This window comes from Cherax quadricarinatus, chromosome 42, assembly GCF_038502225.1.
Source record: "Cherax quadricarinatus isolate ZL_2023a chromosome 42, ASM3850222v1, whole genome shotgun sequence".
Taxonomy (NCBI): domain Eukaryota; kingdom Metazoa; phylum Arthropoda; class Malacostraca; order Decapoda; family Parastacidae; genus Cherax; species Cherax quadricarinatus.
This window is the reverse complement of record NC_091333.1, coordinates 11,271,536-11,299,035: the sequence shown is the minus strand read 5'-3', so window position 1 is coordinate 11,299,035 and position 27,500 is coordinate 11,271,536. Positions and strand designations below refer to the sequence as shown.

Below are 27,500 nucleotides of genomic sequence, written 5' to 3'. Positions count from 1 at the left end.
CATCATGTCTTCCTGGCGGCTGTGGCACCTACTGGAGTGGTTGGTGCCAGAGAGGAGGGACTCTACCCCTGAGGACGACCACCCCCGCAGCTCCTACCAGTGGAGGTCGTGGGGGCGCCGTGCCAGGACCCAGGCACCGTACCCCTCCCCGCGGCCCTCACGATCACTCTACACCTCCCCCACCCACGAGCCAGCCAGACCTCAGCATGTGCCACCACTACGCCGCAGTGTGAGCTGTGTGGAGGGAGCTCACACTAGTGCCACTAGGGCAGGCACGCGCGTGAAGCAGTCATCTGCTGGCACTCATGAAGGTACTCGCTTGAAGCAGTCATCTCCTGGTACTCATGAAGGTACTCGCTTGAAGCTGTCATCTCCTGGCACTGGCAGTCAACTGCGTACTCTATTGGAACACCCCTCACTAGATCATAACACTCTTGTGGGTACTAACCTGAAGCAGTTATCTCCTGGCACCCATGAAGGCACTCAGTTGAAGCAGTTATCTCCTGATCCTGGCAGTCATTTGGGTACTTTACTGGAGCGCCAGTTCCCTGCACTTGGCACTCTTGCAGTCTCTCATTTAAAGCAGGAAGCTCCAAGCACTCACGAAAGTGATCACCTGAAATTACCGTCTCCAGACGCTGGCAAACCTGACGTTACTCATTCTTCCCCCGGCTCTGGTTCTTTTATAGGCACTCAGTTAAAATTATCATCTCCTGACCCTTGCAGTGATGAGGTTACTAACCTGGACCACCCTTGTCGCGGGGCTGACACCCTAGCGGGTAATATCCTGGAACAACCCTATAAAACTCCTAACTCATTTGTGGATACACAGTTAAAGGCATCATCTCCCGAGCCTTGCACTCTCGCGGCTACTCTTCTGCAATATCCTAACCCCAGTCCTCTTGTATGTGCTGAGTTGAGGACACTATCTCCTCACCAAGGAACTAAAATTGTAGATCAGCAGAGCAAGTCTCCTGCGGCTGTACTGACAAAAAATGAGGACACGGGAAGATTAACCTCTGAAGATGGAATTAATCGTGTAGCAGCAGCTAGTAGAATAGGAGATAGTTCTGTCAGCGAAGAGAATGGAGCAAGGAAAGCCACAAGGGTTTGCTCGAGACGTAGTTCTCTTCCAGGGCATCCTAGTGACCCTGGAACTTCGAGGATGTCATTACACAGGAGGCTTTCAATGCAGGCTATACGGCGGTCCAACTCCCGAAGGAAAATCAACCTGCCGCCAGGTAGCGAGGCTGTAAGAACCAACAAAGAATATTCCCACCTTCAAGGGAATGAGGGAGGGAAAGTTATCCACAGCTCTAGTTTGCGAAGTTCTAATATCAAAGATGAAGAATCGCCATCGAGGGCGTCAACGACGGAGTTTCAACTTCATCTTAACCTTCACATGCACGATTCAACTCAGGTGACTAGCGGTAGCAGTAACATATTCAGTGGGACTCCACGTGGATTCTGCGAGCTGACCAACAGTTGTATGACCTTCCGCACGGACTACACAGCGGTGGTGACCTCCGGTGGGCCAGACTTGGTGGCTGGGATGAGTGACTCGGCGCCCAGTTGCCTCCAGGAAGTAACGAGTTCTTCTGACGGGAGGCTCTCGGCATCGACCCCGGGTATGGCAGACATCTCGTCGCCTCTTCTCCCCACTCACAACACACGACCCGCTCTGCCTGTTGCTGCAGCTGCCGCAATCATGTCTGGTGTTACTAACCTCAGGTCAAACCTCAAACACAGAGGTCAGGTTAGGAGCAAAAGGTCCGATTCGGCGGGACACTCTGTGACCTTCGACCTACCTGAAGACTGCGACAATTTTGGAGGATTTAGAGAGCGAACTCGTGACGAGAGCGAACCTCTATCCAAGTGCATGAAGGAGCAGAGTAACAGATCACGGCAGTTTGACGGTAAACTGGAAGTGGGGGAACCTAACCAGCGACATGATGACTGTCAGATGGGACTTAGTAATGGGCTCAACATTGAGGAAAACATAGTCAAAGAGGAGAGCGAGAAGGGAGACATGTACACGACGCCTGGACTCTCGGAAAGAGTTCAGACGCCAGGTGACACATTTCCTGAAGACCTGACACCTACCACCAACTACCTGGAGACGGAGGACACTACCTGGACGGTGATGGAGAACCCTCTACACGAGGCGTTCTCCTGGTCACAAGATCAACTGACCAACGGAGTCTTCAGTGACAGTATTCCCCAGAGTGTGCTCGACACCGTGCGAGACGAGTGCTCGCAAATCACTCAGGAAGACCACAACAATAAACGAAGTATGGGTCAGACAAGCGAGGAACCCATACCATACCTCGACTTGCCCCCCCTAAACTCCCAGTACCCTTCCCCGCTGCCTCCATACCTGTTGTCATCGCTGACGTGGTCGTCAGGAGACAGTTGCAGCAGCGAATCCTCCACGAAGGGGCCAGACTCTGGGTACTGGGGTGAGGGCACAGCCGTGAGCTGTGGCAAGAAGGGCGTCAAGATAATGACACAGGGCCGGGAGCTGCACCTACCTTACGCCTTCCTTCACCAGGGACGCCTCAAGCTACGCATTGTCAGAGGTAAGTGTACAATGGTTGTATTTTATGAAGTGTTAAAACCACGTTAATCATTCAGTGCAGGGAGTGGTGAAGGCTCGATCCTCCGTCAACTAATTGCGGCATTGTCTCTGACCGGCCAGGCTGTCCGTGTTCCGTCAGTTGTAAGTACATTCCATTGTCTCCAAGATAGCATGCAGGGCTGCAGTATTCCCAACTCACCCGTGGAATGACTGAGCTAAGGACATGGTTGTTGTTATGACAACCGATATTAACAAAGATTTGGGATCACTATCATGGAATTCTAAATGTTTATCTAATGTTGTGTGTTACTTGTGATCGCTAGCGTATGTGCGTTCTTTCTCGGATGTGTGTGTGTGTGTGTGCATATGTATGTAGGTGTGTGTGTGTGTGTGTGTATGTGTGCGTATGTGTGTGTGTGTGTGTGTGTGTGTGTATGTGTGTGTATGTATGGATGTATGTGTGTGTGTGTGTATATATGTGTGTGTGTGTGTGTGTGTGTGTGTGTGTGTGTGTGCACGCCCTCATGTGCGTGAGTATGCCAACAGTGCTAAAAACTACTATTTCTACTACTACGCTTCTACTACTACTACTACTACTACTACTACTACTACTAATAATAATAATAATAATAATAATAATAATAATAATAATAATAATAATAATAACAATAATAATTAATAATTATAATAATTACGAGGAATCAAATACAAAATGGGAAGTGACACAGTTACTTTTTGCTGATGATACTGTGCTTATGGGAGATTCTAAAGAAAAATTGCAAAGGTTAGTGGATGAGTTTGGGAGTGTGTGTAAAGGTAGAAAGTTGAAAGTGAACATAGAAAAGAGTAAGGTGATGAGGGTATCAAATGATTTAGATAAAGAAAAATTGGATATCAAATTGGGGAGGAGGAGTATGGAAGAAGTGAATGTTTTCAGATACTTGGGAGTTGACGTGTCAGCGGATGGATTTATGAAGGATGAGGTTAATCATAGAATTGATGAGGGAAAAAAGGTGAGTGGTGCGTTGAGGTATATGAGGAGACAAAGAACGTTATCTATGGAGGCAAAGAAGGGTATGTATGAAAGTAGTGGTACCAACACTCTTATATGGGTGTGAAGCTTGGGTGGTAAATGAAGCAGCGAGGAGACGGTTGGAGGCAGTGGAGATGTCCTGTCTAAGGGCAATGTGTGGTGTAAATATTATGCAGAAAATTCGGAGTGTGGAAATTAGGAGAAGGTGGGGAGTTAATAAAAGTATTAGTCAGAGGGCTGAAGAGGGGTTGTTGAGGTGGTTTGGTCATTTAGAGAGAATGGATTAAAGTAGAATGACATGGAGAGCATATAAATATGTAGGGGAAGGAAGGTGGGGTAGGAGTCGTCCTCGAAAAGGTTGGAAGGAGGGGGTAAAGGAGGTTGTGTGGGAGAGGGGCTTGGACTTGCAGAAAGCGTGCGTGAGCGTGTTAGATAGGAGTGAATGGAGACAAATGGTATTTGGTCACCCTGCCTCGGCGGGAGACGGCCGACTTGCTAAAAAAAAAATTATGGATGATACAGTGTTCTGGCAGAAGGCAAAATAAACAACGTCTCGCCCACCACTCACAGAGAGAGAGAGAGAGAGAGAGAGAGAGAGAGAGAGAGAGAGAGAGAGAGAGAGAGAGAGAGAGAGAGAGAGAGAGAGAGAGAGAGAGGCGTCACACCTTCACACTGATACTGAACCAAAACAAGAATCACATAATTTCCGAGGAGGAGCGCATAACTAAGGAACACATAACTAAAGAACACACAAATAAACATCACATAACTAAACATCACATAACTAAACATCACATAACTGAGAAAAAGTAAAAAAAAAAACTTACTAAATAAAAACAAAATGAACCGGTTTTAGCGAATTCTGCACAAACTTTCGATATAACGAACTTCTGAAATAAAAAAAAAATCCACTGGGTAAATTAAATTTGCAACTCAATTATAATTGAGTTGCAAATAATTATTATTCATTGCAGATTGCAATATATCAGGAAACTCTATGTATAGAGTTACATTAGTATAGAGTAAAATACGTTGATGGATACACTGAGAATCTTCCTAAATAGTTCGTTATAGTTGGGGGTTTATTATAAGGAGGTTGAACAGTAATTACACATGGCAACACTGCTAGACAGGTCACATGTATTGTGAGTCAGGGTGAGACATAGGCCACATGTGTTGTGAGTCAGGGTGAGACATAGGCCACATGTGTTGTGAGTCAGGGTGAGACATAGGCCACATGTGTTGTGAGTCAGGGTGAGACATAGGCCACATGTGTTGTGAGTGAGGGTGAGACATAGGTCACATGTATTGTGAGTCAGGGTGAGACATAGGCCACATGTGTTGTGAGTCAGGGTGAGACATAGGCCTCATGTGTTGTGAGTGAGGGTGAGACACGTCACACTGGATGAGAATAAACGCCTAATAAAAATTTAGGCTTTTTTTTTTTGCCTCTTCTACACACACACACACACACACACACACACACACACACACACACACACACACACACACACACACACACACACACACACACACACACACACACACACACACACACACACACACACACACACACACACACACGGGGCCAGGAGCTCGGACTCGATCCCCGCAACCTCAACTAGGTGAGTACTAGGTGAGTACACAGGTCGACTACCTGACGTATGGAAGACAGCAAATGTAGTACCAACTTTTAAAACAGAAGACAGACACGAAGCACTAAGCAACAGATCAGTGTCACTGACATGTATAGTATGCCGAGTCATGGAGAAGATCGTCAGGAGAAGAGTGGTGGAGCACCTAGAAAGGAATGGGCTTATCAAAGACAGCCAGCACGGTTTCAGGAACGGGAAATCCTGTGTCACAAACCTACTGGAGTTCTGTAACAGGGTGACAGCAGTAATACAAGAAAGAGAGGAGTGGATAGATTGCATTTTCTTGGACTGTAAGAAAGCGTTTGACACAGTTCCACACAAGAGACTAGTGCAAGAACTTTTTTTTCATATTTTATTTAAAAAGTACATCACAGCACATAAAAAATAACAAACAGGCCTTATCCGTCAACAAATGTACTAAACTTTCCATGGCCATATAATACCACATACAAATATAAATAATTATACATCATGTAACAAATATTATCTAATGAAAACACAAACAGTAACCAAATTAAGGAGAGAATTGATACAAACTTTCGCACTAACTAAATCAAAAGTAAAGCCAGATATTCTGTACTATGACTTAACGTCATAAGGTACTAAGTCAAAAGAGCACAGTATGTTATATACCGTAAACCTGCAAACTAAACCCCCCCCCTTCCCCAGACAGAACCCCCCTTCCCCAGACAGAACCCCCCCTTCCCCAGACAGAAACCCCCCTTCCCCAGTCAGAAACCCCCCTTCCCCAGACAGAACCCCCCTTCCCCAGACAGAACCCCCCCTTCACCAGACAGAACCCCCCCTTCATCAGACAGAACCCCCCCTTCACCAGACAGAACCCCCCCTTCACCAGACAGAACCCCCCTTCCCCAGACAGAACCCCCCCTTCACCAGACAGAACCCCCCCTTCATCAGACAGAACCCCCCCTTCCCCAGACAGAACCCCCCCTTCCCCAGACAGAACCCCCCTTCCCCAGACAGAACCCCCCCTTCCCCAGACAGAACCCCCCCCTTCCCCAGACAGAACCCCCCTTCCCCAGACAGAACCCCCCCTTCCCCAGACAGAACCCCCCCTTCCCCAGACAGAGCCTCCCCCTATCTGAAAAGTACAACATAAAATCAGAACCACAAGAGTGCACAATAAATTAAGTTAACCCTAACACATCTATAATACTATCCAAAAGTATGAATCTTCCAACACGTAAGAATATGAAGCATAAACTACAATGATACATCTGTTCCCTAAACTTAAAATGGTAAAGGTTATAACTGCTTACAAAACAAACTACAAGTGCAATTCGTACATTATGTAAATATGGAACAGTTTGATTTCTAACATTGGTTATAAAGTATTTCCTGTAGTCAAATTACATTAACAAGATCCGTCCACATAATAAACAAACACATTATACATTATTAAAGAACATGTCTAACTATGTTGTATATACAAATGGCAAGCACACATGGGTAAGTATATAGACTATATAATAAATCATTGTGTTATAAAACCAACACACACAATAACACACACACACAAGCACACTCATGCGCACCAACATAGTCATAGGTATTAATGAATCGACGATGAAAGCATCCAAATATAACAAATACGATGTGTTATATTACATCTCAACAAATAATGTAATCAATTACATGTAATATCATATATTACATGTAATAGGAAAACACATCTATACAAATACCAATGATTGGTATACAAGAATAAAAAAAACACATCTATACCAATACCAATGAGTGCAAGAACTAGAGGACCAGACAGGGATGGCAGGGAAGGCACTATCAGGAAGACAACAGAGGGTCATGGTACGTGGCGAGGCGTCAGAGTGGGCGCCTGCGACGAGCGCGGTTCCACAGGGGTCAGTCCTAGGACCGGTGCTGCTTCTGATATTTGTGAAAGACTTGAGGGAAAGAATAGACTCCGAAGTGTCGCTGTTTGCAGATGATGTGAAGTTGATGAGAAGAATTCAATCGGACGAGGACCAGACAGAACTACAAAGGGATCTGGAGAGACTGCAGGCCTAGTCCAGCAACTGGCTCCTGGAGTTCAACCCCACCAACTGCAAAGTCATGAAGACTGGGAAAGGACAAAGAAGACCACAGACAGAGTACAGTCTAGGGTGGTAGAAACTACAAACCTTACTCAAGGAAAAGGACCTTGTGCTGAGTATAACACCGGGCACATCTCAGACGCACATCAACCAAATAACTGCGGCAACTTACGAGCTTATAGCAAACTTAAGAACCCACACCTAGCTAAGCAGGTAAGGACACTAGAGAAAGTGCAAAGGTTTCCAACTAGACTGGTCCCGGAGCTAAGGGGTATGTCGTACGAGGAGAGGTTAAGGGAAATCAAGCTGACAAAGCTGGAGGACAAGAGAGATAGGGGAGATATGATAAAGACATACAAAATACTGAGAGGAATCGACAAGGTGGACAGAGACAGGATGTTCCAGAGATGGGACACAGCAACAAGGGGTCACAATTGGAAGTTGAAGATTTAGATGAATCACTGGGATGTTAGGAAGTATTTCTTCAGTCACATTGTTGTCAGTAAGTGGAATAGTCTGTGAAGTAATGTAGTGGAGGCAGGATCCATACATAGCTTTAAGAAAAGGTATGATAAAGCTCACGGAGCGGGAAGAGTGACCTAGTAGCGTTCAGTGAAGAGGTGGGGCCAGGAGCTGTGAACCGACCCCTTCAACCAGAACTAGGTGAGTACAACTTTTATTACCATTCAGCACTTTCACCATCACTCATACATGATCACTGCCTCTGCAGAGGCGCTCAAATGCGACAGTTTAGACGTCCCTCCAAACTGCCAATATCCCAAACCCCTCCTTTCCAGGACTCAAGTCCAGCTAGCCGGTTTCTCTGAATCTCTTCACAAAATATTTCCTTGCTCACACTCCAACAGCTCGTTGGATTCGCAGGATTCTACCCCACGTTGGTCGCTGTCCACGAGTGGGACTTAGCTTCCAATGTGACGTAGTTGAGTGGCTTAAGGCTCCAACTTCATCTGGTTCCCTATTTGTATGTTTCATAACGATACAAATTTATTAAAGGTAATGCTAGGTAAGGCTTTCAAACGAGATGAGGTAAGTAACAACTCTTAGGTCGTAAATAAAAGTAGGAACTCTTAACCTAACTCTGTAAAGAGAGGAGAGAGAGAGAGAGAAAGAGAGAGAGCTGATGTAGGTAACAGCTCTTAGCTTGTCAATAAAGTTAGGAATCCTTAACCTGTAAATAGCTTGTCAATAAAGCTAGGGATCCTTAACCTTGTCAAACCATGTGTAAAAAAAAAAAAAAAAAAAAAAAAAAAAAAAAAAAAAAAAAAAAAAAAAAAAAAAAGAGAGAGAGAGAGAGAGAGAGCGGCAGACAGATGGATGTTCGCGAGTTGCCAGTAAATGTTTAAGCGCTGGCACATTCCATTATGTAAAACTATTCCCTCTAACTTTCATACAACAGTCGCTGGCTGAGCTGCCACTGGGCCAGCTGGCCGCACCAACTGCTGCTACTGCTGCTGTTACTGCTGCTACTGCTACTGCTGCTACTGTTGTTACTGCTGCTGCTGTTGTTATTGCTGCTGTTACTGCTGCTGCTGCTGTTACTGCTGCTGCTACTGTTACCGCTGCTGCTACTATTATTTCTGTTACTTTTGCTGTTTCTGCTGCTGTTACGTTTCTGATATTGATTTCATTTTTATTCTGACAAAACTTGATAAAATAGCTATGTGCTCCAGAAGACTAGAATTAAGGAAGGGGGCAGCAATAATATTAAATTATTAGCAATGTCAAACGTAGTAGAAGTACATTTATTCAAGAATTATGTGAATTAGAATAAGGTTTGTATGTAAGATGTGGGTTATAGTAAGTGTTTATCCCTCTAGTTAAGAGAGAAGAGTAATTGAGAGAGGAAGAGATTTTGTGAGGCATTAAACGAATGTTGAGGGAGTTTCAAACCAAATGAGAAAATAATTGTTGTAGATCACCCAAATGCTAAAGTTGGAGAAACTGTTGTAGATGACGTGGTAGGTAAGTTCAGACTGCCAGGGTTAAACTAACTGTTGTAGATGTCGTGGCAGGTAAGTTCAGACTGCCAGGAGTAAACTTTGTATAAGTACACGAGATACGATATAAGAGTAATCACAGCACTATTGTATATAGTATATATTAGGAAAGAGAAAGTTAATGGGTAGACCCCTGGTTTCATACCTGTTTTTAGAGGGGAGATAGACATACATGATCATCGCTTATTCGTAGCGACAGTGAAAGTAAGAGACAGGTGGGGTGCAAGGAGAATGCCGTCAGTGGGTACGAAGGAAGTGAAAGTGAATAAGTTAACGGAGACAGTAACTGTAAGATCTCAGCAACTATTAGGAGAAAGACTTGTTAGAGAGGGTACAGGAAGTGAGGAAGGGTGGGGACGGGTGGTGTTGAAGAGATATGGAGTGGATTCAAGGCTGCAGTATGCAGCAGATGTTTGTGTCGTGTGTTCATCCTTCTCTCTAGCCTTTGCTCTCTTCCTTCTCCCTGGTTCCAAAGCTACATACACACACACACGCACTTGCTAATTCTCTCATCTCGTACTTTTATTAAAGTAATGAACTCTATAGGTAAATACTCTGAACGTGAGCTTTCATTCTCTCTTTTCCTCTTGGCAGAGGAGAAAAGAGAGAGCAATGAAGGCTCTTTTACAGCCAATTATCTCAGGGGCCCTAAAAAAATTCTCAGGTGATTCAGAAGTCCAAATTCCCAAGAAGAAAAGAAATAATGAGGATATATCTCTTCTTTTAACTGTGTCATTATTTTCACGGCGTGAGAAAGGTAATTAGCAAGAAAGTGGATGACGTGAGGAGTAGGAAAAGTAATTTTAGGAGTTACTGAAGGAGGAGATTGTTGAATAGGAGTTAAAAGAAGAGTACAAGGATAGAGAGATAGAGAGGGAAGATTGTAAAAGAGGAGTAAGAAGAAAATGCTTAGGTGGAGGGGAAGAGGAGTTAAAAGAATAACTGAGGAGGAAATTATGGAAGAAGAGAGACATCTATAGAAGATGGTTTGAAAGATTTGAAGCATAAAAATATCCCAATTGAGTGGCAATTTAAACGAGAATGGCATGTACTCAGCTCGTTAGAACCACATGTACTCAGCTGAGAAAACCACGTGTGGTCAACTGAACAGAACCACATATACAGTTGACCAGAACCTCGTGTACTCATCGAGCCCGAACCACGTGTATTCAGCTTGGCAGAACAACAAGCACTAACTGGCTAGTATCATATGTACTCAACCGGCCAGAATTACATGTACCTGTATAACTTCCAACAGCAATTCAAAGACCTCAGACATTATACAGTGACAACCATCGAAGACCACTACCAGTCATGGTCCTCAGACAACAGGGACTTGGAGAACCATCAAGGACCACAACCATTCATTGTCGTCCAACAGGCACTTGACGACCACACAAAGAAAACCGCAGCTTAAAAGTTTGCTACTCTAGAGACTCGATGACCATGAAAAGTAAGATCAGTGCACATCAATACCAATGTTACCCTCCACCCGGAGGGCCCAAGAAAGAAGACAGAAGAAAGAAGAAGATGAACGACACCCCCAATCCGGGGGCCACAGCCGGGTCGCCATCTGGAGAAGACCCGGGCCGGAAGTACCGGCAAATCCCTAATGAATGAATGAATCAATACCAATAAAGAACCTACTCGTGATCAAGGGCTCCAAAGATGAGAACAACTAGAATCAGTAAGACTAGGATCAACAAAATATGGAACATGGCCCAGTAAGACCATGATCAAGGTCATTAAGACACGTACCACTATGACCACCAATAACAATAGCGGGGAAATACGAGACAGCAACAGCAGTAACAACAGCAGCAGGGAAAACAAGGGTGGCTCCTCGTCTGCTCTCACAAACGTCGTACGTAATTACTTTTCTGGCCGGCATATTTCGCGCTCAGGAATTGGATTCATTATCCACAGACACGGCACTCCTGTGAATCCTGGGTTGTCTGCAGAGCCACGGAGGTGTGAAGGCGTGAAGGTGGAGGGAAAAGAGGGAGACACAACAATGATATATGAGGAGAGAGAGGGAAAGAAAGGAAGAGTAAAAGTAAGGGGGGAAAGGGAAGGAGAGAAGAAAAACTCTGCTCTTTCCAGGGGGACCTTGTGCTGGGGAGCATCATAGTCCTTGTACCTATACAAGAGAACAACACCATTTTTCCTACCTGAGATTATTGTGATCACTGGTACAACACCTCCCTAGGCACTCGCCTATACACCATACCAACGCCCATGGAATTATCTGACCATTCCACCATCACTGGTATCACCATACCATCTCCCATGGTATCACCATCTCTACTGACGTACTTTACCATCTTATCACTAGTGGGATTCCTTGGCCCTGCAGCATCAAAATATTCTGAGAAGCTACAGACATATGTCCAGTTGACTGTCAACAAGTCCAGTGACTGTCAATCAGTGGGTCAGCCTTCTCTTGCTATCTGTATACACACAAAGAATAAAAAGGCACAATACCATGACTGTGTCAGTAGTTAAATGATCAAGTGGGGCCGAAAAGTCGCCATAAGTTTCAGTCTCCTATGTTCCGGTTATTTGTGGAACGGATGCCCAAGTAAGTGAGACGTCTGGCAACATAGTTCATTATCAGTGAGATGAAGGTAATTAAGATGAGGCACTCTACCAGTGTCAGCTCGATCTCGTCCTTCTCCGACACCTCGACTAGAGGTGTCAGAGGTAGATCATCGTCTGGTTCTGCCTCACCAGACTCTAGATGATCGACAAGACGTGGTCCATGATCCCTTTCAGACTCCAGAGGTTGATCCACATTTAGAACCTCGACCTGAGGTGATCCATGGACCCGTTCAGACCCCCGAGGTGGGTACGCCTCTGGTACCTCTTCGTGACCCCATTAGTGACCCAGCTCCTCCAGCTATGGCTCCAGGAGAAAATTTTGCTCCTGTAAATGGAAAATAGTTTGAATCATGAGAACTATCCTGTCGGGCGAGCATGGCACCAGATTGCCTCTAGCGGGATAATAGTTACAACATACCAGGCAGCACAGTGCTGTCCCTAGCACCACCATCAGCACCGTCAGCTTCATAGTCCAAAAAGGCCAACAAATTAAAAATATTACATTTATTTCGTGAAGTGTTTTCGTTAGTAAGGAAACGATATTTATAGTCATGGTTGACAAATGGACGTGGAATGAAACCTCAATTGCTGAGAAGAACGGAAGAAATTATCACATTCATGGGGAAGTCATGTCGCAGTTACATATAATATAGATTGAATAAATTTCAGAATAAATTATACAGGAACAATTTAAAATAGGTTACAGAGCATCTTAAAAAAAACAGAATAAATTACTGAATATAATGTTTGCAAACAATTTTGAATAAATTACTATATTCATAAAATAAAGTTTAAATGCTTAACTGAATACATTACATAGAATAAATTTAGATATTGCATGATATTGTATGAGTGATGGTGATTGTGATGGATTGTTATTGCTATTGTTATTATAATTAGTAGTAGTATTAGTAGCGTTACATTAGTTAATGCTTTTAATGGGGTTTAAAGCCTAGTGACTACACCAGGGTCATTAAGGCTGGAACTTTTATCCCACTAGACAAGGACACTTTGATTTAAGTAAACTCTCAACGCATATTCGCTGAGAGTAATACACTTCTCGGTGTATATATCATTATTATTATTATTATTATTATTATTATTATTATTATTATTATTATTATTATTATTATTATTATTATTATTATCATTATTATTATTATTATTATTATTATTATTATTATTATTATTATTATTAACACATCGCGCTAAATTTGGGTGGGTCATTCCGCACATGGGAGCTTGATCTTCCGTCCGTAACATGCGACACAGAAGCGCAACTCTCGCATCCAGTCTGCGGAAATGGTGAAGAACCCGTGTCTGCCTAGTTTCTGTCTATCTGGCAAGTGTTTATCATAGCTTTTGTCTTGTCTATAGACAGATGTTAGTTGTTTTGCTTTTTGACAGATGTGGGCAACTGCTTTTGAAACTATTTTGTGCTTTCTAGGAGACATCATCGTACGCCTGGCAACTGTCGTAACACCTTCAGCGACCTCTTCATACGCCTGGCAAACATTGATACCTCTTCTTGAAGCAGTCATGCCATCTAAGCAATATTTTCATGCGCCTGGCAGCCGTTGTTACCTATTTATAAAGCTATCGTGCCATCTAAGCGACACTGTCATGCGCCTGGCAGCTGCTGTCACCTGTTCATGAAGGCATTGTGCCAACGTAGCGACACATTCATGCGCCTGGCAACCCGCTATGAACTTTCCATTCAGCTAACGTATCACCTAAGCCGCATTTCCATGCGCCTGGCAGCCGTTCTTACCTGGTCATGAAGCCATCCTGCCATTTAAGCCACATTTTCATGGGCCTGGCAGCCGTTGTTACCTGTTCATGAAGCCGTCGTTCCGTCTAAGAGACATTTTCATGCGTCTGGCAGCCGCTATGGACTCTCCATTCACCTAACGTACCGCTTAAATCCCATTTTCACGCACCTGGCAGCCACTGAGACCTTCCTGTGAAGCTATCGTACCACTTCTCCTCACACACGTTAAAAAGTAGTATTTAATAGTAAATTCCGAAATTCAATGTACCCATTAACAGAAGTTATTGAACAATATATTCCACACAGGCAGTATGCCCGTTAAACAGGAGTAGTAGCAGTATATAAAGGTCCTCTCCTGCTCCTGCCTCGTCTAAACTCTCTCGGTATCTGCCTTCATCAAACGATTTTTGTGTCATAATAGGTTAATGGGAGCAATAATTAGGTAAATAACCTATGGGTTTTTATTTACTTGAATGGGGGGAGGGGCTACCAACGCCGTGAATCGCATGGGGGGTAGGGATGGGGGTAGATATGGGGCTTGGGATGAGAGTAGGGATGGGGTAGGGATAGGGGGTAGGTATGGGATTAGGGAAGGGGGTAGGGATGAGAGGTAGGGATGGGGTAGGGATAGGGGTAGGGATGGGGTAAGGATAGGGGGGTAAGGATGGGGGTAGGGATATGGATGGGGGGGTAAGGATGGGGGTATGGATGGGGGTATGGATGGGGGTAAGGATGGGGGTATGGATGGGGGTATGGATGGGGGTAAGGATGGGGGTATGGATGGGGGTATGGGGGATGGGGGTATGGATGGGGGTATGGATGGGGGTATGGATGGGGGTATGGACGGGGGTATGGATGGGGGTATGGATGGGGGTATGGATGGGGGTATGGATGGGGGTATGGATGGGGGTATGGATGGGGGTATGGATGGGGGTATGGATGGGGGTATGGATGGGGGTATGGATGGGGGTATTTATGGGGGTATGGATGGGGGTATGGATGGGGAAGATACGTGGGATAAAGTTTCACGTCATTTTTCCAGAATGTTTTTTGACATGTCTGAACTACCAGCTTGAAAAAAAAATAAAGTTTGAACTTTGAACTTGGAAACCGGAGGTTCTCTTGTTAAAGAAGTGAACTTCCCTTTCTCTCCCCTCCTCCTCCTCCTCTCTCCTTTCATCATTCCTTTCTCTCCTTTTCCTCTTTCTCCATTGCTTTCTCTCCCTCTTTATTTTTTCCATTTCTTCCTCTCCCTCTTTCACCATTTCTTTCTCTCCCTCTTTACTTTCTCCACTGCTTTCTCTCCCTCTTTACTTTCTCCACTGCTTTCTCTCCCTCTTCACTTTCACTATTTCTTTCTCTCCCTCTTTACTTTCTCCACTGCTTTCTCTCCCTCTTTACTTTCACCATTTCTTTCTCTCCCTCTTTACTTTCTCCATTGCTTTCTATCTCTCTTTATTTTTTCCATTTCTTCCTCTCCCTCTTTACTTTCACCATTTTTTTTTTACACAGGGTTTGACAAGGTTAAGGATCCCTAGCTTTATTGACAGCTATTTACAGGTTAAGGATTCCTAACTTTATTGGCAAGCTAAGAGCTGTTACCTACATCAGCTCATTTGAAAGCATTTTTATTGTTATGAGACATACAAGTAGGAAACAGGATGAAGTTGGAGCCATCTGTGGGCCAGCATTTTCATTTGATCAACTGACTTTATCTCGTTGACATCATTATGCTGTACGAATGTGTTCCATACTCTAGTCATCCTGGGTATGTATGATCTCAGATGGAGTGATGTTCTGGAGAAGGGTACAGCCAGAGTGAAGTTGCTGCTTTCTGCCCGTCTTGTGGCGTAAAAGCTTGTTTCACGCTGTCCTCGAAGTGGATCCAAGTGTGGTATTTTGACAATATTGGCCTTGTACATAACAGTAAGGCCACCCACATCCCTCCTATGTTGAAGGCTCTGCTGAAATGACAGATCTATCCAGGATGGGTCCAGGCGAGAGATGAGACGTCTTGCTCTGTTCTCTACTCTGTCAAGCAGTCGCAGATGAGAGGGGGGGGGGCAGGCAAACCAAGAAAGTGGAGCATACTCAAGGTGCGAGCGTACTTGTGCCTCGTACAGGATCTTGCAACCCCTACTGTGAAGCAGATGGGAGATACGGCGAAGTGCTGTAAGCTTCCTGGCTGCCTTGTTTGCAAGATTTACAGCATGGTTCTTCATGGTTAGTTTGGAGTCAAATTTCACCCCAAGGATATCAACTTCTTCTCCAGGTGCCAACACCCTCCCATTCATCCTTACTACTGCACCAGCATTACCATCATGGTGCCTAGAGACGATCATCATTTGCCATCTATTTCCCCAAGCTGACATAGCTCTCAGCTGGTGATTGATGTAGCTTAGAGCAGCTGGCATTTCTTCTCTTGGATAAGTGAATGTCAGTGTACAGTCGTCTGCATATGCATGTGATTCTGGGATGAGATGAAGAAGGTCGTTGAAGTAGACATTCCATAACAATGGACCCAGCACGCTTCCTTGTGGAACACTTGCCCCAATAGGATGTTTTGCTGATTCCGTTCCATTGAGAACTACACTTAGAGATCTACCATGAAGGTAGTCACTGAGGAGACATAGCGTAGAGCCTGCAATTCCCAGTGCTTGAAGTTTTGCTAAGAGGCCCTGGTGCCACACCCGGTCGAAAGCGCCAGCAATGTCCAGTGCTACCACACAGCTGACTTTGGATTCATCCAGTGACTGGTGCCACTTAGTGGAGAGGTTTAACAACAGATCAGCAGCAGAGTAACCTTTCCTGAAGCCATATTGACGATCACAAAGTAGTGAGTGGTAGTCAAAAAACTCTGTCATTTGTCTTGAGATTATTGTCTCAAGGATCTTACCAGTGATTGACAGGAGTGACACTGGTCTGTAGTTGCTGATTTCTGCTCTGCTCTTCTTTTTGTGAACAGGGACTACATTCGCCTCTTTCCATAGAGAGGGCCATTTACACTGTACTAGGCAGTGCTGAAAGATGCGAGTTAGAGGTGCTGCTAGCTGGTCTGCACATCTTCTCAACAATCTTGGGCTCAACTTGTCTGGGCCCACAGCCTTTTCTTGGTCAAGCGATTTAAGAAGGAAATGAACCTCCTCCTGCCTTATTGTCACCACTGACAGTTTTGACACAGTTCTTGCAGCTAGCCAAGGAGGGTCCCTTGATGGATCAGGAACTTGCATTTTGGTAGCAAAGTGTTCAGCAAAGAGGTCCGCCTTCTCTTGACTACTAGTAGAGGTGGTCCCATCCTGTCGATTTAGAGGTGGAATAAGTTCATCAGGCAGATAACCTTGTCTGTCCTTGATCAGGGACCACCAGGTTTTGGAGCCTACCCTACCTGATGCTAATTTTCTTTTAGTGTCCACCTCCCATTTAGCAATGGCCCACTTTTGAACATCACCCATATGCCTACAGGCTTGCATGTGCAAGTTCCTGTTATAGGTGGTAGGATGTCTCTTATACCTTCACCATGCTTTGTACTTAGCAGTAGCAGCCTCTCTACAACGAAAGCCAAACCAAGGCTGATCTGTAGGCTTCGTCACATATTGCCGGTGAGGAATGTGTTCTTGTTGTAGATTAAGGATGTGTCCAGTGAAGGCTTTCACTTGGTTGTCAACATCCCCTTGGAGAAGAGCATTCCAGTCGGTGGTGGCGAGCTCAGAGCAAAGGGCTGGCCAATTACCTCTTTCCCATAGCCAGGTTGTGCGTGTGGACTCCTCACCTCGTTCTGTTGGGATCTTAAGTGTCGTAAAAACAGCCTTGTGGTCAGATGATCCAACGTAGCTGAGGGGTTGACAAGTGACTATACCTTCTGCCAGATCACTCACTACTGGGTCAAGGGAGGAGCCAGAGATATGAGTAGGGAAATCAACAAAGTTTCTCATGTCAAACACTGCAAGAAGGTCATCAAAGTCCCTCTGTATAAGGTGCTGGTTGAGGTCACCAACAATTATAATATGTTGACAGTTGTGTTGTAGCAGAAGGGAGTCAATATTTTCCATTAGGAAGTTGATAGGGTCTGCATGTTGCCACTGAGGTCTGTACATTGCACATGCTAGTACAGAGGTACTAGTGTTTATACAGAGCTTAAAGAACATCATTTCAAGATGTGTAGGGGTGGCAACATCATTTCTTCTTCTCCCTCTTTACTTTCACCATTTCTTTCTCTCCCTCTTTACTTTCTCCATTGCTTTCTCTCCCTCTTTATTTTTTCCATTTCATCCTCTCCCTCTTTCACCATTTCTTCCTCTCCCTCTTTACTTTCACCATTTCTTTCTCTCCCTCTTTACTTTCTCCACTGCTTTCTCTCCCTCTTTACTTTCACCATTTCTTTCTCTCCCTCCTTACTTTCTCCATTGCTTTCTATCCCTCTGCATTTTTTCCATTTCTTCCTCTCCCTCTTTACTTTCACCATTTCTTTCTCTACCTCTTTACTTTCACCATTTCTTTCTCTCCCTCTTTACTTTCTCTATTACTTTCTCTTCCTCTTTATTTTTCCATTTCTTCCTCTCTCTCTTTACTTTCACCATTTCTTTCTCTCCCTCTTTACTTTCACCATTTCTTTCTCTCCCTCTTTACTTTCTCCACTGCTTTCTCTCACTCTTTACTTTCACCATTTCTTTCTCTCTCTCTTTACTTTCTCCATTGCTTTCTATCCCTCTGTATTTTTTCCATTTCTTCCACTCCCTCTTTACTTTCACCCTTTCTTTCTCTCCCTCTTTACTTTCACCATTTCTTTCTCTCCCTCTTTACTTTCTCTATTACTTTTTCTCCCTCTTTATTTTTTCCATTTCTTCCTCTCTCTCTTTACTTTCACCATTTCTTTCTCTCCCTCTTTACTTTCACCATTTCTTTCTCTCCCTCTTTACTTTCTCCATTTCTTTCTCTCCCTCTTTATTTTTTTCATTTCTTCCTCTCCCTCTTTCACCATTTCTTCCTCACCCTCTTTACTTTCACCATTTCTTTCTCTCCCTCTTTACTTTCTCCACTGCTTTCTCTCCCTCTTTACTTTCAACATTTCTTTCTCTCCCTCTTTACTTTCTCCACTGCTTTCTCTCCCTCTCCTCATATATCATTAATGTGTCTGCCTCTCTTCCCTCCACGTCCACGGTCGTGTCTTCCTACTTCCGTGGCTCTGCCGGTCAACACACACGTCACCTGACTGCCGTGTCTGTGGATAATGAATCCAGGTCTAAAGTACGAAATATGTTGGACTGAAAAAATAATTAGTCTGGCGAGGAGCTACCCAGCTGTTGCTGCTGGTGTTATTGCTGCTCCTGCTGTTTAGCAGATAACATTTTTTTACAATAGCTGCTGTTACTGCTGCTTCTGGTGCTGCCATTATTATTGGCCTGGGACTGATCCCCCTACTCCACTAGGTGGGCTGGGACTGATACTCCTACTAGACTAGGTGGGCTGGTACTGATCTTCCTACTCCACTAGATTGGATGGGACTGTTCCTACTACTCCACTAGGTGGGATGGAGCTGCCACCACCTTTCCCCCACATCAAGTCATTTACAATTTCGTGTTTCATTTCTTGTGGTTGTGGTTCAACTTAGGTGGTCTTATCTTGTTTGGTTTTTCGTGGGTCCTCATCCTAGTGAGTGAGTGGTGGTGAGGTGGAGGTGGTGGTGGTGGTGATGGTAGTGGTGGTGGTGGTAGTGGAGGTGGGTGGTGGTAGGTGGTGGTGGTGGTGGTGGTGGTGGTGGTGGTTGGTGGAGGTGGTTGGTGGTGGTGGTGGTGGTGGTGACAATTGGTGGTAGTGGTGGTGGTGGTAGGTGGTAGGTAGGTGGTGGATGGTGGTGGTAGGTGGTGGATGGATGGTGGAGGTGGTAGTGGATCGGATGGATGGTAGGTGAGTATTGGTAGTGTGGTGGACTGGTAGTGGTAATAATAATAATAATAATTATTATTATTATTATTATTATCATTATTATTATTATTATTATTATTATTATTATTATTATTATTATTATTATTATTATTATTATTATTATTATTATATTTACTGTTTCAAGAAGAATCTCACGTAGAACCTCAAGAACGTCATATAGAACCTCAATAACATTATATAGAACCTTAAGAACCTCACGTACATCTCAAGAACCTGTCGCATAATGTCAAGAACCTCACGTAGAACCTCAGAAGAAACCTCACATAGAATGTTAGGAACCTCATCAGTACCTCACGCAGAACCTAAAGAACCTCAGGCAGAACCCTACTAATACAACTTATCCTTTCAGGACCTCATTAACTCGAATTTTTACCCATCAGGACTTCTCGGTTAACCGGATTTCGTCTGTATCGGGAAATGGTCCGGATGAATTTTTGTCCCAATTATCCGGAGTTGCTTTGAGTTTTTTTATCCGGAAGCAGAGTGCTGTAGGAATGTCAGGACCTAGGTGATGTGAGGTGCCAGGACCTAGGTGATGTGAGGTGCCAGGACCTAGGTGATGTGAGGTGCCAGGACCTAGGTGATGTGAGGTGCCAGGACCTAGGTGATGTGAGGTGCCAGGACCTAGGTGATGTGAGGTGCCAGGACCTAGGTGATGTGAGGTGCCAGGACCTAGGTGATGTGAGGTGCCAGGACCTAGGTGATGTGAGGTGGCAGGACCTAGGTTATGTGAGATGCCAGGACCTAGGTGATGTGAGGTGCCAGGACCTAGGTGATGTGAGGTGCCAGGACCTAGGTGATGTGAGGTGCCATGACCTAGGTGATGTGAGATGCCAGGACCTAGGTGATGCGAGGTGCCAGGACCTAGGTGATGTGAGGTGCCAGGACCTAGGTGATGTGAGGTGCCAGGACCTAGGTGATGTGAGGTGTCAGGACCTAGGTGATGGAAGGTGCCAGGGCCTAGGTGATGTGAGGTGCCAGGACCTAGGTGATGTGAGGTGTCAGGACCTAGGTGATGTGAGGTGCCAGGACCTTGGTGATGTGAGGTGCCAGGACCTAGGTGATGTGAGGTGCCAGGACCTAGGTGATGTGAGGTGTCAGGACCTAGGTGATGTGAGGTGCCAGGACCTAGGTGATGTGAGGTGCCAGGACCTAGGTGATGTGAGGTGCCAGGACCTAGGTGATGTGAGGTGCCAGGACCTAGGTTATGTGAGATGCCAGGACCTAGATGATGTGAGGTGCCAGGACCTAGGTGATGTGAGGTGCCAGGACCTAGGTGATGTGAGGTGCCAGGACCTAGGTGATGTGAGATGCCAGGACCTAGGTGATGTGAGGTGCCAGGACCTAGGTGATGTGAGGTGCCAGGACCTAGGTGATGTGAGGTGCCAGGACCTAGGTGATGTGAGGTGTCAGGACCTAGGTGATGTGAGGTGCCAGGGCCTAGGTGATGTGAGGTGCCAGGACCTAGGTGATGTGAGGTGTCAGGACCTAGGTGATGTGAGGTGCCAGGACCTAGGTGATGTGAGGTGCCAGGACCTAGGTGATGTGAGGTGCCAGGACCTAGGTGATGTGAGGTGTCAGGACCTATGTGATGTGAGGTGCCAGGACCTAGGTGATGTGAGGTGCCAGGACCTAGGTGATGTGAGGTGCCAGGACCTAGGTGATGTGAGGTGCCAGGACCTAGGTGATGTGAGGTGCCAGGACCTAGGTGATGTGAGGTGCCAGGACCTAGGTGATGTGAGGTGCCAGGACCTAGGTGATGTGAGGTGCCAGGACCTAGGTGATGTGAGGTGCCAGGACCTAGGTGATGTGAGGTGCCAGGACCTAGGTGATGTGAGGTGCCAGGACCTAGGTGATGTGAGGTGCCAGGACCTAGGTGATGTGAGGTGCCAGGACCTAGGTGATGTGAGGTGACAGGACCTAGGTGATGGAAGGTGCCAGGACCTAGGCGATATGAGGTGCCAGGACCTAGGTGATGTGAGGTGCCAGGACTTAGGTGATGTGAGGTGCCAGAACCTAGGTGATGTGAGGTGTCAAGACCTAGGTGATGTGAGGTGCCAGGACCTAGGTGATGTAAGGTGCCAGGACCTAGGTGATGTGAGGTGCCAGGGCCTAGGTGATGTGAGGTGCCAGGACCTAGGTGATGTGAGGTGCCAGGACCTAGGTGACGTGACGTGCCAACACCTAGGTGACGTGACGTGCCAACACCTAGGTGATGTGAGGTGCCATCACCTAGGTGACGTAAGATGCCATCATATAGGTTACGTGAGGTGCCATCATCTAGGTTACGTGAGGTGCCATCACCTAGGTGACGTAAGATGCCATCATATAGGTTACGTGAGGTGCCACCATCTAGGTTACGTGAGATGCCATCACCTAGGTGACGTAAGATGCCATCATATAGGTTACGTGAGGTGCCATCACCTAGGTTACGTGATGTGCCATCATATAGGTGACGTGAGAGTGCCATCACCTAGGTGACGTAAGATGCCATCATATAGGGTACGTGAGGTGCCATCACCTAGATTACGTGAGGTGCCATCACCTAGGTGACGTAAGATGTAATCATCTAAGTTACGTGAGAGAGCATTACCTAAATAATTTAGAAGATGCCAGAACCAACCTGATTTGCTGTCACATAGGGACGAGAATATCCTTAAATGTAGTCTGTAGCACTCACCTTAAAGGGTCACTCTAAGCACTCCTTCCCTCCCTCCCTTCTTCCCTCCTTTCCTCCTTCCTTCCCTCCTTCCCTCCCTCTCTCCCTCCCTTCCTCCCTCCCTCCTTCTCTCCCTCCCTCGCTCCCTCCCTCCCACACCAGAAGTTTCCTCTAAACCAACTTTTCCCAGCAGGAGTTGGTGTTGAGTTTCACTGGAATATTTGTGACTGGTGGTACAGCAGGAGCAGAGGTAGGGAAGGAGGAGAAGAAAAGGAGAGAGAGGATGAAGGAGGAAAGAAGTGATGATGAACGCAACGGAAAAATTTTAATGTTTGTATGGACTTAACCAATTGTATTTACCAAGATATAATTACTTAGATGTATTGACTAGGTTACATTTCTGAATCCATGTTAATATATATCCTAACGTATATACAGATAGTATGTATATATATATATATATATATATATATATATATATATATATATATATATATATATATATATATATATATATATATATATATATATTTTATATATATATATATATATATATATATATATATATATATATATATATGTAAATATATATATATATATATATATATATATATATATATATATATATATATATATATATATATATATATATATATATATATATATATGTAAATATATATATATATATATATATATATATATATATATATATATATATATATATATATATATATATATATATATATATATATATATATATATATATATATATATATATATATATATATATATATATATATATATTTTCTTTCCCAAGAAAACAACATTATAAACAACGATCAGAGCGCCAGGCCGTAACTGAAGAACTCTTAAGATATAATCTAGTAAGTTGACTGTGTAGACAGAGAGAGAGAGAGGAGAGAGAGAGAGAGAGAAAGTGTGAGGTGTTACCAGCAAGCCTCACTCCCGGTGAACACCATGTTAGGATATACCTTTGACTGGTTTTAAGCGTTATCTTTTCCCTCATGAGAGGCGACCACTCCTGATTCATTTCTTTGGATCTGTAGCCCTTCATCAGAATACATGCACCACCTTCCCTTCAAGGAACATTTTCAACTGGAAAAAGAAGAGAAAGTCGCACGTTTCGCCCACTACGGAGCTCTACACAGGAGAAACATTGTTCCAACAACAGCTTGTTCTTCCAAACAAGTCTTTTGTTCGCCATTAAATGGAGGATTTTTGCGGATAAGGGATTTTTTCTTTATTTAAACTGTCAAAAATTGAAAAAATGGACTCATTTTACCATATTCAAACTGCCAGAAAATGGGGAAGTGGATCCACTTACTTAAACCACCGGAAAATAAGGATTTTAACCCATTTTCCTAATTAAAACTGAAAGAAAATAGGGGACACTTTACCCCTCATTTCAACTGTCAGAAAATGAGAAATTAAACCCATTTGTATTACTCAAGCTGCCAGAAAATGAGGAATTGAACCCCTTATTTAAACTACGAGAGAAATTAAACCCATTTTCATTCGTCATTTTATCAGAAAATGGGGCTGTGGACCCCCTTATTAAAACTGCCAGATATGAGAAAATTAACCTATTTTTTCCTTATTAAAACTGCCGGAAAATGGGGAAGTGGACCCACTACCACAACGTTCAAGTCTCTCTGCCACCACTTCATCTGTAATTGGCAATTTACTCATCACGGCCCTATTTTTTCCCCCTCTCGGAGAGGTTACTGTGTGTTCTTGTACTGTCGACTGATATATATATATATATATATATATATATATATATATATATATATATATATATATATATATATATATATATATATATATATATATCAGTAATTTATTAATATGTGAGGAATGAAGCAGAGGTCTAGGTGTGAGGAGATGTTCTCTCTTTGTCTTTCTGTCTGTCTCTGTCTGTCTCTGTCTGTCTCTGTCTGTCTCTGTCTGTCTCTGTCTGTCTCTGTCTGTCTCTCTTTTACACAGGTTTCTACAAGGTTAGGTTTAGGGTTTCTTACTTTATTTACAAGCTAAGAGCTGTTTCCTACATCTCTCTTTCTCTCTCTTTTACTCTCTTATTCCACTCCCCTTTTTCCCCCTCCCTCTCATTCTTTCTCTTTCTCCTGGTTTATCCAGTTCTCTAATTAAATTTCCTTCCATGTTTTCCTCGTGACCACCTCGTCCTACATCCTGTGACCTCCCTCTCTTCCGTGACCTCGTCTCACGTCCCGTGACCTCCTTGTCCTCCCACATGGGACCTCCCTCTCCTCCGTGACCTCCTAGGTCACACTTGTGTTTTACAGTGGTTCAGGCTTCAGCTGAGTTAGGGTTCAGAACAAAAAAATAAGTCTTCAAACATCTTCCTCCTGGCAGCTCCTCAGCTCTCCATGTTCACCTCAGCTCTCCATGTTCACCTCAGCTCTCCATGCTCACCTCAGCTCTCCATGTTCACCTCAGCTCTCCATGTTCACCTCAGCTCTCCATGTTCACCTCAGCTCTCCATGTTCACCTCAGCTCTCCATGTTCACCTCAGCTCTCCATGTTCACCTCAGCTCTCCATGTTCACCTCAGCTCTCCATGTTCACCTCAGCTCTCCATGTTCACCTCAGCTCTCCATGTTCACCTCAGCTCTCCATGTTCACCTCAGCTCCCCATGTTCACCTCAGCTCTCCATGTTCACCTCAGCTCTCCATGTTCACCTCAGTTCTCCATGTTCACCTCAGCTCTCCATGTTCACCTCAGCTCTCCATGTTCACCTCAGCTCTCCATGTTCACCTCAGTTCTCCATGTTCACCTCAGCTTTCCATGTTCACCTCAGCTCTCCATGTTCACCTCAGCTCTCCATGTTCACCTCAGTTCTCCATGTTCACCTCAGCTCTCCATGTTCACCTCAGTTCTCCATGTTCACCTCAGCTCTCCATGTTCCCCTCAGTTCTCCATGTTCACCTCAGCTCTCCATGTTCACCTCAGCTCTCCATGTTCACCTCAGTTCTCCATGTTCACCTCAGTTCTCCATGTTCACCTCAGCTCTCCATGTTCACCTCAGTTCTAAATGTTCACCTCAGTACTTCGTGTTTACCTCAGCACTTCATGTTCACCTCAGCTCTCAGTCTTTACCCCAGCTCTCCATGTTCACCTCAGCACTTCGTGTTTACCTCAGCACTTCATGTTTACCTCATGTTACAAAAAACGCGATTTCTAATAAGCATAGAGACCTCCAGTGAATACTAGAAAGGACTGTCCTTCTAGCATCCAGCCTGTTACTGGGTTTTCGTAACAAGTAGTCAGTATCCTGGTCCAATTATCCATTAGAATTCAATAAGAATTATTAGTGCTTCAGGATTACAACTGGTAGGCTACTAACTAGAGAAATTAAAATTTAATAAATTTATTAATAACAAAATCTAGAGGTATAAGATCAAAGTAAATTAAATTAATCAATTGAATATAATATAGGACACAAGTTCCTACACTTCTCTCGTGTACAGTAGTATTGTGCTGAAGGCACATGTCACATTTTTATGGCTTATAAGTACCGTCTAGTACACTGTTAACATTTAATAACGTAATACATATATATACAAGTAAGTGTGTGTATGTGAGTAAGTGCACTAAGTAGTTCGCTATGTCTCAAGACTCGACTAGACTTAAACAAGTGGCTGACAAAGTCCTCACATCAACTAACTTCTTGACCACCAGGCAGTCAGAACAGCTTGCTGAGCAATAAAACGACTGCTAAGTCCAATAACAATATAACAAGCAACTGCGACACAGAATCAGGAACAAGGAGGTAATATAACGACACTAAGTAGGGACCATCAGCAGATTCTCCACGTTCACCTCAGCTCTCCATGTTCACCTCAGCTCTCCATGTTCACCTCAGCTCTCCATGTTCACCTTAGCTCTCCATGTTCACCTCAGCTCTCCATGTTCACCTCACCTCTCCATGTTCACCTCAGCTCTCCATGTTCACCTCAGCTCTCCATGTTCACCTCACCTCTCCATGTTCACCTTAGCTCTCCATGTTCACCTCACCTCTCCATGTTCACCTCACCTCTCCATGTTCACCTCAGCTCTCCATGTTCACCTCAGCTCTCCATGTTCACCTCACCTCTCCATGTTCACCTTAGCTCTCCATGTTCACCTCAGCTCTCCATGTTCACCTCACCTCTCCATGTTCACCTCAGCTCTCCATGTTCACCTCAGCTCTCCATGTTCACCTCACCTCTCCATGTTCACCTCAGCTCTCCATGTTCACCTCAGCTCTCCATGTTCACCTCACCTCTCCATGTTCACCTCAGCTCTCCATGTTCACCTCAGCTCTCCATGTTCACCTCACCTCTCCATGTTCACCTTAGCTCTCCATGTTCACCTCAGCTCTCCATGTTCACCTCACCTCTCCATGTTCACCTCAGCTCTCCATGTTCACCTTAGCTCTCCATGTTCACCTTAGCTCTCCATGTTCACCTCAGCTCTCCATGTTCACCTTAGCTCTCCATGTTCACCTCAGCTCTCCATGTTCACCTCACCTCTCCATGTTCACCTCACCTCTCCATGTTCACCTCAGCTCTCCATGTTCACCTCACCTCTCCATGTTCACCTTAGCTCTCCATGTTCACCTCAGCTCTCCATGTTCACCTCACCTCTCCATGTTCACCTCAGCTCTCCATGTTCACCTTAGCTCTCCATGTTCACCTTAGCTCTCCATGTTCACCTCAGCTCTCCATGTTCACCTTAGCTCTCCATGTTCACCTCAGCTCTCCATGTTCACCTCACCTCTCCATGTTCACCTCAGCTCTCTATGTTTACCTCAGCTCTCCATGTTCACCTTAGCTCTCCATGTTCACCTCAGCTCTCCATGTTCACATCAACTCTCCATGTTCACCTCAGCTCTCCATGTTCACCTCTGCTCTCCATGTTCACCTCAACTCTCCATGTTCACCTCACCTCTCCATGTTCACCGTAGCTCTCCATGTTCACCTCAGCTCTCCATGTTCACATCAGCTTTCCATGCCCACTTCAGCTCTACATCTTCACCTCCGCACTCCATGTTCACCTAAGCACTCCATGTTCACCTCAGCACTCAATATTTACCTCAGCACTCCATGTTCACCTCAGTACTCCATATTCACCTCAGCACTCCATGTTT

General features: G+C 44.7%; 1 protein-coding gene across 10 annotated transcripts in view; it reads left to right on the top strand.

The window, feature by feature from the left end:
* Positions 1 to 27,500, top strand: part of LOC128695631 (guanine nucleotide exchange factor DBS) — a 773,026-nt gene that overhangs the window by 242,047 nt on the left and 503,479 nt on the right. For 8 of the 10 annotated variants that reach the window (XM_053786362.2, XM_053786361.2, XM_053786360.2 and 5 more), the window contains exon 2: positions 1 to 2,579. This exon is cut by the window's left edge and continues 611 nt beyond it. The exons of the other annotated variants lie outside the window; for them this stretch is intronic. In XM_053786362.2, coding sequence (XP_053642337.2) covers positions 5 to 2,579 — 2,575 coding nt within the window. In that variant the 5' untranslated portion in view covers positions 1 to 4. The remainder of the gene's footprint in view (positions 2,580 to 27,500) is intronic. 10 annotated transcript variants of the gene reach the window in all.